Consider the following 15,456-nt stretch of genomic DNA (forward strand, 5'->3'; position numbering starts at 1 on the left):
GATGACTTGGAAACCAGGCGCTAGGGGCAACAGTGAGCGATGCTATCTTCAGGTAGGTTTCGGTTTTGCTGGGGAATTGTGGACAGGGATGGCAGACGGGCGGAAGCATCTGCCTCTGATTCCAGTGATAAGGCTTGGGATAGGCTTTTTGAGATTTTGGTAAGCATCTGCTTCTGATTCCAAGGGTTGCAACTTCAAATCCAGAGATAAGGCTTGGGATAAGCTTTTTGAGATTTTGGCAAGCATCTGCTTCTGATTCCAAGGGTTGCAACTTCAAATCCAGTGATAAGGCTTGGGATAGGCTTTTTGAGATTTTGGTAAGCATCTGCCTCTGATTCCAAAGGTTGCAAGTTCAAATCCAGCGATAGAAAGTTGTTTTTAACATTTTGGTTTTAAGCCTATCCCAAACCTTAACCCTTACCTTAAAAATTTGGGGTTAATGCCTAAACTTACCTTAAACACTATCGATATACCCAGTCACTACAAAGATACACAAAGATACAGGCATCCTTCCTAACTTTGTTGCCGGATAGGAAGAAAATAGCTCAGGAATTTCACTATGAAGCCAATGATGACGTTAAAACAGTTATAGAGTTGAATGTCTGTGGAGAAAATTGAGGATGGATCAACAACATTGTAGTTACTCAACAATATTAACCTAAATTACAGAATGAAAAGAAGGAATATTCCAAGCATGCGTCCTGTTTGCAATAAGGCATTAAAGTAAAATAAATTGACTTTATGCCCTGAAAATAAAGCTTTATGCTTGGGCCAAATCCAACACATCACATCATTGAGTACCATGCGTCATATTTTAAAGCATGGTGGTGGCTGCATCATGTTACGGGTGTGCTTGTCATCGGCAAACCTTATGGAGTTTTTTGGGATAAAAAGAAACATCAAACAGACAAAATCATATCGGAAAAGCTGTTTCAGTCTACTTTCCTACAGACACTGGGAGACAAATTCACCTTTCAGCAGGACAATAAGCTAAAACACAAGGCCAAATATAAACTGGAGTTTCTTACCAAGAAGACATTGAATGTTCCTGAGTGGCCTAGTTACAGTTTTGATTTAAATAACTAATTTGAGGTTGAAGAATTTTATAAAGAATAATGTGCAAATATTGTATACTCCAGGCAAAGCTCTTAGAGACTTACCCAGAAAGACTCACAGCTGTAATCACTGCCAAAGGTGATTTATGTATTTAAAATAAATGATCTAACATTTCTACATTCAGGTTTTCACTTTGTAGATGGGTGAGATTATAATTGTCTAAAAAAACCTGATAAAAAATATATCAGGCTGTAACACAACAAAATGTGTAATAAGACAAGGGGTGTGAATACTTTCTGAAGGCACTGTTTCACAGGAACCACACACTTCAGATACTGGAAACAAAAGTCACAAGCAGAAAGGTTATAAAAACCAGCCATACAGTACCTCAGCCCAATGGCTAAGGATATCTCAAAACACACACCAAGGTCCTGCACAGAGATGACCACTTTATGTTAAAATGATATGAATCAAGATTTATTTTGTGGATTATTTTTTAAATTTTATTTTACAATCTATGACAATCTCGCATTTGTACTTTTTTTCTAGCATATTCCTAGAATGGAGATGGGGGGGGGGGTATTTTTATTGCTGAATGTTAAATGAAATACACTTCCACTGACTGAAAATGAACTGACTGCTGCTTTTCACCACCATGCACCCATATACCTTGACCACAAGTACATGCAGAGGAGAGGTGCTGAAACATGTCAAGCAAGGGAAGAAAAAGAGAAACCTGGCAGCACTTCTACTGGGTGAGTAGGGGGGCAAGGTTGGGGAAATATCACATTTAAACTAGAACTACTGTCTTCTTTTACATTTTTCAAACATACAAAATTACACTCAGAGTGTGAGAAACCGAAATGAGAGAAAATCCATTTGTGAGATGTCTACGTGTCTACGTGTCTTTGTCAATGTGCCTTCATCTTACAGCCGTTGTGTTTTAAATCCTACTTATCAGTTTACTTTTGACCTCGATTCATCTGATGATTTTGTCCTGGTAGAGTCATTTCATTTTTTTGGTTATATTTTAGAATGTATATAACCAGTTTTGCAGGATTATCAACAATCATTTCAAATGCATTGTCAGAACCATTTACTCCAACATTTATGACAGGTATGAAATTAACTTCCAAACCTGTTAGTGACATACTTCATAACAAGCAACATTATTATCCTTATCCACAAGACCGAGCAGCACTCAACATTAGTGAATGAGACCCTTTAACGTGATTAGTCATTACTGTAGACTTGCTTGGTCTGGACTCGGTGAGATAAGAATTCATGAACACAATCGGTCAATGGACATGAATCTGTGAATGAGGAAAATTGACAATTTGAGCCGGCGCTGCATAACTGCATGAAACATAAGAATGGATGTAAATATGTATTGATATCATGTTACTTCTCCTGCACAATAGGCATTACATGTTTCACACAACACACCTCTTAGAAAATGATGTCATCAAACAGAGCAAAATAGAAAGTTTGCATATTTGGGCATTTTATGATCCTCCAAAGTTTCACAGCTATTTCTCTTGTATTGGTTTAGTATGTTCTGCTCTACTCTATTCTATTCTGTTCTATTCTGTTCTGTTCTACTCTATTCTGTTCTGTTCTATTCTGTTCTCTTCTACTCTATTCTATTCTGTTCTGCTCTACTCTATTCTATTCTGTTCTGCTCTACTCTATTCTGTTCTATTCTGTTCTGCTCTACTCCATTATATTCTGTTCTGTTCTGTTCTGTTCTATTCTATTCTCCTCTACTCTATTCTGTTCTGTTCTATTCTATTCTGTTCTATTCTATTCTGTTCTGTTCAACTCTATTCTGTTCTGTTCTATTCTATTCTGTTCTGCTCTACTCTATTCTGTTCTGTTCTATTCTAATCTGTTCTGTTCTACTCTATTCTATTCTGTTCTATCCTGTTCTGTTCTACTCTATTATGTTCTGTTCTACTCTATTCTGTTCTGTTCTATTCGGTTATGCTCTACTCTATTCTGTTCTGTTCTATTCTGTTCTGTTCTGTTCTATTCTGTTCTATTCTGTTCTGCTCTACTCTATTCTATTCTGTTCTATTCTGTTCTGCTCTACTCTATTCTGTTCTATTCTGTTCTGCTCTACTCTATTCTATTCTATTCTGTTCTGTTCTGCTCTACTCTATTATATTCTGTTCTATTCTGTTCTGCTCTACTCTATTCTGTTCTGTTCTGCTCTACTCTATTCTATTCTGTTCTATTCTGTTCTGCTCTACTCTATTCTGTTCTATTCTGTTCTGCTCTACTCTATTCTATTCTGTTCTATTCTGTTCTGCTCTACTCTATTCTATTCTATTCTGTTCTATTCTGTTCTGCTCTACTCTATTCTATTCTATTCTATTCTATTCTATTCTATTCTATTCTGTTCTGTTCTGTTCTATTCTGTTCTGCTCTACTCTATTCTATTCTGTTCTATTCTGTTCTATTCTGTTTTATTCTGTTATATTCTGTTTTGTTCTCCACCCAGATTCCACTCTCATTTCCTTCTCTTTAGATGGGAGTGCTCAGAGGGATAGCATGTTGGACGTGTTCTTTATGTCCTTGGAGGGGGGGGGGGCTTAGTCTTAGGGAAATATTTTGGTGGAGGGAGAGGGGGAGAGAGAGAGGGGAAGAGGGGGCAGAGGGGTGGGTGGAAGTCCTGAGATGCTGTGCGAACCTTTACTTTGGCCACAGGTATACAATGGACAGCTGAGGAGGATGATGAGGAGGAGGAGGCATGGGTGATGGGAGAAAGATATACATTCATGGGATGTTCTTGCTTTTAGTTTTGTCTCTTTGTATTGAGCCACTATCACTGATGGCAGGGATATCTCCAGACCAACTGAGACACTGGCCAACGACATTTCTTCTTCAGAATCAGCCAGGACAAGGAGGCTACCATGAGACAAACCTTACCCTGGTGGGACCAGTAAGGAGCCAGGAGACAAACCTTACCCTGTTGGTACAAGGAGGGGGCCAGGAAACAAACCTTACCCTGTTGGTACAAGGAGGGGGCCAGGAGACAAACCTTACCCTGTTGGTACAAGGAGGGGGCCATTAGACAAACCTTACCCTGTTGGTACAAGGAGGGGGCCAGGAAACAAACCTTACCCTGTTGGTACAAGGAGGGGGCCAGGAGACAAACCTTACCCTGTTGGTACAAGGAGGGGGCCAGGAGACAAACCTTGCCCTCTTGGTACAAGGAGGGGCCAGGAAACAAACCTTACCCTGTTGGTACAAGGAGGGGGCCAGGAAACAAACCTTACCCTGTTGGTACAAGGAGGGGCCAGGAAACAAACCTTACCCTGTTGGTACAAGGAGGGGGCCAGGAGACAAACCTTACCCTGTTGGTACAAGGAGGGGGCCAGGAAACAAACCTTACCCTGTTGGTACAAGGAGGGGGCCAGGAAACAAACCTTACCCTGTTGGTACAAGGAGGGGGCCAGGAAACAAACCTTACCCTGTTGGTACAAGGAGGGGGCCAGGAAACAAACCTTACTCTGTTGGTACAAGGAGGGGGCCAGGAGATAAACCTTACCCTGTTGGTACAAGGAGGGGGCCAGGAAACAAAGGTGGGGCAGCTGTAAACACACATCAAGCAATGACATGCAGAACTCTCTACCCAACAGAACTCTCTACCCAAAAGAACTCTGTACCCAATATAACTCTCTACCCAACATAACTCTCTACCCAACAGAACTCCCCACCCAAAAGAACTCTCTACCCAACAGAACTCTCTACCCAACAGAACTCTTCACCCAAAAGAACTCTGTACCGAACATAACTCTCTACCCAACAGAACTCTCTACCCAACATAACTCTCTACCCAACATAACTCTCTACCCAACATAACTCTCTATCCAACATAACTCTCTACCCAACAGAACTCTTTACCCAAAAGAACTCTACCCAACATAACTCTGTACCTAAAAGAACTCTGTACCGAACATAACTCTACCCAACATAACTCTCTACCCAACATAACTCTGTACCTAAAAGAACTCTGTACCCAAAAGAACTCTGTACCGAACATAACTCTACCCAACATAACTCTCTACCCAACATAACTCTCTACCCAACATAACTCTGTACCTAAAAGAACTCTTTACCGAACATAACTCTACCCAACATAACTCTCTACCCAACATAACTCTGTACCTAAAAGAACTCTGTACCCAAAATAACTCTGTACCCAACAGAACTCTGTACCCAACATAACTCTGTACCCAACATAACTCTCTACCCAACAGAACTCTTTACCCAAAAGAACTCTGTACCCAACAGAACTCTCTACCCAACAGAATTATGTACCCAACAGCAGCGTAACCCTGGAACCCAGGCTGATCTTCACTGTGCACCTGCAGCTTTCCTCTACTGATACAATTGCTTTGGCGCCCAAGATAGCAACCAGTTGGTTGGTACAACAACACATTAGGACATCTAACACTCACACACGCACAAGCATAGCTGTACACAACCCCCCCCCCACACACACACACACGAATACGCACACAAACACGTGAGTACACGCACTTACGCACACACAAACACTCCTCCCCACTCAGAGAGCAAGGACCTGCGTTGCATTGATCAGATGTTCTACTGGAGAGTCCCAAAATGATAAACCCTACAGGTGAATTATATTCATGTAAACATACACCTTATGATCAAGTGGTTTATATTGCATGATGTGGAAGGGGAAGGGTAATGTTCAAATGGGGCTCGACTCCCAGAAGAACGCAGCCTGAAAAGAAGAAAAAACAAAAAGCTCAAAAAAGAAAACAAAAGAGGAAACGTGTATAAAATATGATGTCCATATAAGAAAACGTCCACTGGCCCTCTGCCATCGGAATACAGCAAAAGGCACCACAATATTACTCAATGTTTGAAGTTGTGAAAAAATTGGCACGTCTTTTTATACTGTAAATCAAAATGTACATATAAATAGAGTTTTCCCTATAAAAAAGTCTTTGCTGTTAACTAGTAGACAACTTTTGCTAAAAATGAAAATAAATATTTCATTTGTTTAGAATATCTGTCAGTTATATAAAATAAAAATATTTTGTATAGGTGCAGGTTTATACTATATTGATTTTCGTTGGTAGCTCATCTTCTTTCTTTAATGCGTACATTGTCCGGTTTGGACCGTGAGGACGTCTGTCTGGTCTGTACAGTCCCACCTGCACCGTGCCGCCCTGAAGATGAGTGTGTCTGTCTGGTCTGTACAGTCCCACCTGCACCGTGCCGCCCTGAAGAGTGTGACTGAGAAGTCCTACTGTTGGCGGGCCTGCAGATGGTGGACGGCTCCGCATTCATATTCTGCATACTGAGGAAGGGCGTGCTCTCACCCTCCCCCTCCGACTCGCTGTCCATCAGGCAGCTGCGAGAGCCGTAGTCCTGTGACGCCTCGTATCCTCTCGGCGCTACGTAGCCGTTCTGTCTGGACCTCCGCCGACCCCCAACACCACCACTGCCGGTCCCACTTTTCTTTGGTTGTTCACGGGAGGAGAGGTACTCCTGTGTGGTCTCGTAGTCTTCTTCCTCAGCCAGCCTGTAGGGACTAGAGGGCAGGCTGCCCGTGCTGTCGTTCAGGTAGGTGCGGCGCTGCTGCCGGTAGGGCTCCTGGCGCTGGACGTCATGCAGGGGCACCTGGTAGCGCCGCATCAGAGGCTGGTCATCCTCCGGGGGGTAGGGGGTGTGGGCGGCGGGTGGCAGGGACATGGCCTGGCTGGTGTTGGGGGAGGTGATCTGGAAGGAAGGCACCTGTGGGGACAGCGAGTAAAAGAAGTCCACTGGAGACAGGCGGGCCGGCGTTGTCAGGGCTGACACATACCTGTAGTGAGGGGGAAGGTAGGGTGGGGAGTGGGGAGTGGGGAGCGGGGAGGAGAAGGACAGGGAGAGAGAGGACCAGGCCAAACAGCAGCAGCCCAGTTAGATGTCATGTCTAACAGAATGATGTGGGACAGGGACCCACCATCCACAAACAGCAGTAAGAGACATTATTGAGTTAGTGTGCAGGTTTGTCAGTTGTGGGTGGATGGTGTTTGTGAAATCCTGCTTGCTCAGTTTTCTACATCTTTGTTGTGTTATTGAATGTGTTTAATGGTTAATGTGACCTTTAGCCTTACAGAGGGCTATGTCTAGGGAAAACATAAGTGTGTGTGTTGTGCTGAGTTTTGAGATGCTGTTTTATGTTTACAGTACAGTCCCTCTACCTTCATATGTTCTATGGCACTAGGGAAAAACATAGTACCCCCTTTAGGAAAAAGCATCTGAAAGATCCAAAGGCAAATCTAAAATAAAGTGAATCACTGTTCCACTGTAATCCTGTTAAGTTTAGCACTGCGATGCTGCCTGGTACTACTGTTCAGTCAAATGTTCATTATAGATTACTGTAGCCATTTATAGATGAGCTCACTCTCACTAACTCAAACACTCTAAAACCAAAATCTTAAATCTGCAATATGTTCCTTTTTGGGCGACCTGACCAAATTCACATAGAAATGTAATTATAGCAAATCTAAGAGGCGGTAAATCGGTTCTATGTGCGTCATTTCTATGCTTCCCATTCTTTAACTTTCTGGTTTTGTACACCAGCTTCAAACAGCTGAAAATACAATATTTTTGGTGATGGAAAATATATTTCACAGTAGTTTAGATGGTACCTCCTGTGAAGATGAAGATGTGTCCCTACAATAACATCTGTGCTCAATCTTTAGGCATACAGCAACCCAGGGCGAAGATCACAGTAGAGTTGACAACCACAGCCAAACCAAAGATCTGTTAGCTAGAGCTCCACCCCAGAGATCAGATCTGTTGTTCTACTCTCCTTGTCTTAATGAAGTCCTTACGGTATCCACCCTCCTTTTTAGCTGCCTTACAGATTTAGGGGAGTATAGTACAGTACAGTACAGTAAGCTTGACCCAGCAGATTCTTCACTTGAGAAATACATCTGCCTGTGGGCTCTCTCCTGACGGCTTTTATCCTCAAAAGACTCCTAACTTTAGTACAGCAACTGGATATATAACTTAACTTGTATATACCTACCTTATCCTTCTTTTATCAGAACATGACACAAGAACAGTATACATTTCAAGACCTGCCTGTCCTACAGTTAGTGGTGTAAAACATTTAAAGTAAAAAATACTTTATTTTACTATTTACTATTTTTGACAACTTTTACTTTTCCTTCACTACGTTCCCGAAAGAAAAGAATGTACTTTCTACTCCATACATTTTCCCTGACACCCAAAAGTACTAGTTACAATTTGAATGCTTAGCAGGACAGGAAAATTGTCCAATTCACACTCTTAAAAAGAAAATCCCTTGTCATCCCTACTGCCTCTGATCTGGTGGATTCACTAAACGCAAATGCTTCAATTGTAAATGATGTCTGAGTGCTGGAGCGTGCCCCTGGCTATCCGTACATTTAAAAAACAAGAAAATCGTTCCGGCTGGTTTGCTTAATGTAAGGATTTTGAAATGATTTATACTTTTACTTTTAATACTTAAGTATATTTTAGAAATTACATTTACTTTGGATACTTAACTATATTTAAAACCAAATACTTTTAGACTTTTACTCAAGTAAAAGTATTTTACTGGGTGACTTTCACTTTTACTTGAGTAATTTTGTATTACTGTATCTTTTACTTCTCCTCAAGTTGACAGTTGGGTTATTTTTCCACCACTGCCTACAGTAGGTCTATCTCATCATGTCTGGCAATGGTAGAGTAGTATTTGCCATTGACTCTTTCAAAGTGCCCTCGCTGGCCTCCAGGGGCCAATAGAGAGCCAGCTGTAAAACGAGGCCTCCTAAGGTGGGCACTAAAACATCCCCCAGTGCCATAACCACAGAGAGGGGCCTGTTCCCTTCCCACCTGTCGCTGTGTGGAGAGTCCCCCAGCGAATCGAACGAGTCTTCGTACTGCAGGCCCGGCCGGTGGGGCACAGTAGAGCCACAGTGTGCGGCACGCCTGGCCCGGGCCTCCATGCACGCAGGACTGTTGCACCTACTGGTCCCCACGGAGGACGACATCATGCCTGGTGAGTCTGAGAGGACACTGTCAGTCCGCTCCAGGCTCCATGTCCGCTCTTCGTGTCTGAGACAAGAGAGGACCAAAACATAGGGTTCAACCAGGATATGGTCCAGTGTGTTGTTCAGTGTGTATTTTTCTGTGTGTCAAAAAATGTACCTGTGATGTGTGTAGTGAGGGGGATGTTGAGGGGTTACCTGTGAGTGGATGAATGGGCATGGGTAGAGGAGTTGTGAGATCTGGAAGACGCATGGCTGCCTGGGAACGAGTCCTCTGGTACATGCCCTATGACTCGCTCCGTTGCAGGCACATTCTTAGAGATGTACTAAAACACACAGAGGAAAGTGTTGGGAGAGATGGTATGGAGGGGAATTGTGTAACTGCCCATCATCATGTTGAACTTTACGTACCAATACCATCACAAAGACTGTTGCTAAATCTGTCCTGACATATTTGAAACGCCACTGATTGACTATGTGTGTGTTCTGAAAGGAGAGCTTTAGTTACTGTTGGAAGTTAACCTGTGACCTCGCTATCCTTCAAGAGAGTACTTAGGCTCCACTAAAGGAAAGTAAAATAATGTATGCTATGAAACTCACACGAAAACAACCCATTCACCCTTCCATTCATTCACTAATTGATGACAGAAAAGTCAGTAAGGGAATCGATGGATATGTGCCACTCACATCTACCATGGGTATCTCCTCAGGGCCAGGTCCTGGGTGATTGGGTCCGTTCGCTAGGTTCCGGTTTGGGTGATCTGCACACATGTTCTGCTGCAGGTGATTGTGCATCTTCTTCCTCTGTCTCCTGTGGAGGAGAATACCCCAGTCACTCTCATAGCACTGGAGCTGAGTCAACAGTCTATGCTAGGGTCTATCGAACACACCTATACTGTCCTGGGCTGACTTACTTGGTTTTGCAGTAGGCCACCACACACACAATGCCCACCACCAGCAGAGCCACGCAGATCCCCGTGATTGTCAGGACTCTCTTCTGGTAGAGCTCTTCAGCTTCTGTGGACACACACACACACACACACACACACACACACACACACACACACACACACACACACACACACACACACACACACACACACACACACACACACACACACACACACACACAGAGAGAGAGAGAGAGAGAGACAGGTATGAAAATAAAACTACAACATCAGTCCCTTGAAGGAGTAAGTTTAAGACATCATGGACATCCTTTACAGTGTAAAGTTTACACCATGTCTCTGATGCCCCAGCCCTCCTGTCTCCCACAGCTTTTACACTCCTACACTAAGCAGATGTTGCTCACTCTCTTTACATGTATCAAAGTAGACATACTGTATGGATGTGTTGAAGGCTCTGATTACAGTGAAACTCCAACCCTTCATTGTAATGGCTGTTGAACAAAAGCCAGTTGACACTAGTAAATATTCATAAATATTACTGGAATCATTATTGTTTCAACATCCTTAATCAAAAAAAGATGCCTGGGGGAAAAGCATTCACTAGAAATGTGCTATAAATGTCTAAATTTAGATGACTGGCATTAACTGGGAATTTGTATAGCATTCATTAGAAATGTAGATGATTACATTTGTTTGAATTACTGCAGCATTGTGTGTTGCTCGTTGTGAATGGCTGGGCTTCGTTTACTGTAACACATGTCACTGGTACGGATCACTGTAACGATCTAAAATGGAGGTCCGCCCAAAACAGGTTGGCACAGAAAAGCTGTCCCAAATCTGCTACTCTGATTGTAGGAGTGCCTCATTCACCCAAGGGGTCTCTACTGACTGAAAGCCCATCAGATCAACACTCATCTACACAGAGGCCGCTCATCCTCTCACTGTCTATTTTGCTAGAGCATTTTATACAGAGGCACTCACACAAGCAGAACCACAGTTAAGGGGTCCCTGCAGGCTTTAAACATGCGCTGCATTCAATGCCTTCAAATATAAAACAAATAAATTAAGAAAAAAAAAGATTTTTTAAACTTTTGTTATTACATGCATTGTTACTTCTGGTTTTTGTGATCAACAAAAACATTTACTAAAACAGATTTTGAACCTCTGCTTTCCCATAAAAATGTTCCTGTGAGGAGGGGAGGATGTGGCTTAACCAGGGGAGAGTGTAGGGAACGAGGGAGCAGACCAGGGGAGAGTGGAGGGAACGAGGGAGCAGACCAGGGGAGAGTGTAGGGAATGAGGGAGCAGACCAGGGGGAATAGGTAGTGGGCCTGTGATAAATAAAGTCATAAAAATCTATTGCATTTTTACAGCTCCTCCCATATGAGGTTGCCTCACTCTCACCCACTTCCTCCATTCACCAGCAGCTGCAACAGCATGGGCTATTTTGACACTATAAATGAATCACCATGGATAGTATAAATTGCAATATTTCAGCCATATTGGTTGATATCTAGTGATGAAGAATGAAGAATTTTACACGGTGACAGGAAACGGCAATAGTGAAATTCTCGGAGCCTCACACAAACTACCTGAATGTAGTTTGACTATTTTGTACAGTGAGGTCTCATAAGGAAATAGTAAACTACGGTATCACAGGACATTTCTTGGGAAAGGAGGTCCTTAAAGAACAGACTATTTCTTTCTGCTCTAAATAAGGTATGACATGTTCATACCACAGTCACTTAATGAAAAATAGTCTAGACACACAATGCATTCTACTTTTACAGACAGTTTTCAACCAAAGTAAAGTAATTGATGGACACAGGTAGAACAGAGCAGGTTGACTTACAAACATCTACAGTGAGGTTTCAAATGAGATGTGGATAGAGGTTATAGGTTAGAGGTTAGACGTTAGAGGTTACAGGTTAGAGGTGGAGTGTTGAGGGGATGAGGAGAATGACACAGTTAAGATGAGCAGCATGGATGTTGGGGTGGGGTGGGGGGATAGTCAACTGTAAACCTGGCATAGCATGCTAACAGGAGGCATAGGAGGGGAGAACATAAAGAAAATCTTGGAGGAATATCCTGCCTGGTTATGGTTGATAGAGAGGAACAGGGATGTCCTATTTGCAGCACTCATCCTGAGGTCCTGTCTGTGTCTCAATGATGCGGCAATGGATTCTCACATTGGCTAATACAAGTTGAAACATGATACAGCTCACGCCACTTTTTAATAGGTGTATCATAAAACCGTGTGTGTGTGTGTGTGTGTGTGTGTGTGTGTGTGTGTGTGTGTGTGTGTGTGTGTGTGTGTGTGCGTGCGTGCGTGCGTGCGTGCGTGCGTGCGTGCGTGCGTGCGTGCGTGCGTGTGTGTGTGTGTGTGTGTGTGTGCATATATACAAGAGAAAGAGAGAGAATGAGAGAGAGAGAAAGAGAGAGAGAGAGAGGTGAATGTGTGTGTGTATGTGTGTCTTTTCAGTGTCTAAGGAAGGATTAGAAGTGATACAACTCTTACTGAGTAATGTAATCAAATTCACACTAGTGTTAACACAAACCCGGTGTGCGCTAAAGGAATCACATGAAACTAAGCACTGTTTATTCTGAAGTAAACAGTTGAGACATGGAGGCTCACAAAGATTAGTCTGATGTCATCAACCCCAGAGAGAAGATTCCAGAGGGAGTCAGAGGATAGATGGAGGGGGAATCTACTCCCTGAATAGAGGATAGATGGAGAGTGAATCTACTCCCTGAATAGAGGATAGATGGAGGGGGAATCTACTCCCTGAATAGAGGATAGATGGAGGGGGAATCTACTCCCTGAATAGAGGATAGATGGAGGGGGAATCTACTCCCTGAATAGAGGAGAGATGGAGGGGGAATCTACTCCCTGAATAGAGGAGAGATGGAGGGGGAATCTACTCCCTGAATAGAGGATAGATGGAGGGGGAATCTACTCCCTGAATAGAGGATAGATGGAGGGGGAATCTACTCCCTGGAGAGAGATGGAGGGGGACTCCCTGAATAGAGGATAGACGGAGGGGGAATCTACTCCCTGAATAGAGGATAGATGGAGGGAATCTACTCCCTGAATATGGAGGGGAATCTACTCCCTGATAGGATGGAAGGGGAATCTAGAATAGAGGAGAGATGGAGGGGGAATCTACTCCTGAATAGAGGATAGATGGAGGGGGAATCTACTCCCTGAATAGAGGATAGATGGAGAGGGGGAATCTACTCCTGAATAGAGGAATGGAGAGGATAGAATAGAGGATAGGAGTGAATCTACTCCTGAATAGGGAATCTACTCCTGAATAGAGGATAGATGGAGGGGGAATCTACTCCCTGAATAGAGGATAGATGGAGGGGAATCTACTCCTGAATAGAGGATAGATGGATAGAGAATAGGATAGATGGAGGGGAATCTACTCCTGAATAGAGGATAGATGGAGGGGGAATCTACTCCTGAATAGAGGATAGATGGAGGGGGAATCTACTCCCTGAATAGAGGATAGATGGAGGGAATCTACTCTGAATAGAGGATAGATGGAGGGGAAATCTGAATAGAGGATAGATGGAGGGGGAATCTACTCCTGAATAGAGGATAGATGGAGGGGAATCTAGTCCCTGAATAGAGGATAGATGGAGGGGAATCTACTCCCTGAATAGAGGATAGATGGAGGGGGAATCTACTCCCTGAATAGAGGATAGATGGAGGGGGAATCTACTCCTGAATAGAGGATAGATGGAGGGGGAATCTACTCCCTGAATAGAGGATAGATGGAGGGGGAATCTACTCCCTGAATAGAGGATAGATGGAGGGGGAATCTACTCCCTGAATAGAGGATAGATGGAGGGGGAATCTACTCCCTGAATAGAGGATAGACGGAGGGGGAATCTACTCCCTGAATAGAGGATAGATGGAGGGGAATCTACTCCCTGAATAGAGGATAGACGGAGGGGGAATCTACTCCCTGAATAGAGGATAGACGGAGGGGGAATCTACTCTCTGAAGAGAGGATAGATGGAGGGGAATCTACTCCCTGAAGAGAGGATAGATGGAAGGGGAATATACTATCTGAATAGAGGATAGATGGAGGGGAATATACTCTCTGAAGAGAGGATAGATGGAGGGGAAATCTACTCCCTGAATAGAGGATAGACGGAGGGGGAATCTACTCTCTGAAGAGAGGATAGATGGAGGGGAATCTACTCCCTGAATAGAGGATAGATGGAGGGGGAATATACTATCTGAATAGAGGATAGATGGAGGGGAATCTACTCTCTGAAGAGAGGATAGATGGAGGGGGAATCTACTCCCTCAATAGAGGATAGACGGAGGGGAATCTACTCTCTGAAGAGAGGATAGATGGAGGGGAATCTACTCCCTGAATAGAGGATAGATGGAGGGGAATCTACTCTCTGAAGAGAGGATAGATGGAGGGGAATCTACTCCCTGAATAGAGGATAGATGAAGGGGAATCTACTCTCTGAAGAGAGGATAGATGGAGGGGAATCTACTCTCTGAAGAGAGGATAGATGGAGGGGAATCTACTCCCTGAATAGAGGATAGATGAAGGGGAATCTACTCCCTGAAGAGAGCATAGATGGAGGGGAATCTACTCTCTGAAGAGAGGATAGATGGAGGGGAATCTACTCCCTGAAGAGAGGATAGATGGAGGGGAATCTACTCCCTGAAGAGAGGATAGATGGACAGGTGGTCTACTACCTGAAGGGAGGATGGATGGGGCATCTACTACCTGAAGAAGATAGATTGAGGTGGAATCTGGAGGGGGAATCCATGACTCAAGCTTTCATTTAGTTTATACCTGCTCTACAAATGTATAGTCCCTTAAAACCAGTTAATGAAGAAAACTGCTTTTGCTCTCCTGTCAGATGTTCTAATATACTGTACATGTAGTGATGAGGACTGCAAATCGGGACACCCATGGTAATGTTATAGGGAAGGTCAGCTGTAGATCAGGTAATGTTAGAGGGAGGGCCAGCTGTAGATCAGGTAATGTTAGAGGGAGGGCCAGCTGTAGATCAGGTAATGTTAGAGGCAGGGCCAGCTGTAGATCAGGTAATGTTAGAGGGAGGGCCAGCTGTAGATCAGGTAATGTTAGAGGGAGGGCCAGCTGTAGATCAGGTAATGTTAGAGGGAGGGCCAGATGGAGATCAGGTAATGTTAGAGGGCGGGCCAGCTGTAGATCGGGTAATGTTAGGGGGAGGGCCAGCTGTAGATCAGGTAATGTTAGAGGGAGGGCCAGCTGTAGATCAGGTACTTTTAGAAGGAGGGCCAGCTGTAGATCAGGTAATGTTAGATGGGGTCAGCTGTAGATCAGGTAATGTTAGAGGGAGGGCCAGCTGTAGATCAGGTAATGTTAGAAGGAGGGTCAGCTGTAGATCAGGTAATGTTAGAAGGAGGGCCAGCTGTAGAT

At 43.7% G+C, this 15,456-nt stretch overlaps 1 protein-coding gene across 24 annotated transcripts in view; it reads right to left on the reverse strand.

The window, feature by feature from the left end:
* Positions 1-1,363: 1,363 nt before the first annotated feature.
* nrg2a (neuregulin 2a) overlaps positions 1,364-15,456 on the reverse strand; it is a 183,622-nt gene continuing 169,529 nt past the window's right edge. Inside the window, exons 6-12 of one of the 24 annotated variants that reach the window (XR_008139030.1) lie at positions 10,022-10,124; positions 9,795-9,918; positions 9,306-9,433; positions 8,953-9,174; positions 4,410-6,904; positions 4,139-4,177; positions 1,365-4,099 (exon numbers count right to left, since the gene is read on the reverse strand). Coding sequence is in view for 2 of the 24 variants with exons in the window: in XM_052520802.1 (XP_052376762.1) it covers positions 6,178-6,904; positions 8,953-9,174; positions 9,306-9,433; positions 9,795-9,918; positions 10,022-10,124 (1,304 nt within the window). In the remaining 22 variants the exon portion in view is untranslated. Of the gene's footprint in view, positions 6,905-8,952; positions 9,175-9,305; positions 9,434-9,794; positions 9,919-10,021; positions 10,125-15,456 lie in introns of all 24 variants that reach the window. The other 23 variants (XR_008139025.1, XR_008139019.1, XR_008139018.1 and 20 more) reach the window with 23 other exon arrangements.

The sequence above is a fragment of the Oncorhynchus keta genome, chromosome 6 (assembly GCF_023373465.1).
Source record: "Oncorhynchus keta strain PuntledgeMale-10-30-2019 chromosome 6, Oket_V2, whole genome shotgun sequence".
In the NCBI taxonomy this organism is placed as follows: Eukaryota; Metazoa; Chordata; class Actinopteri; order Salmoniformes; family Salmonidae; genus Oncorhynchus; species Oncorhynchus keta.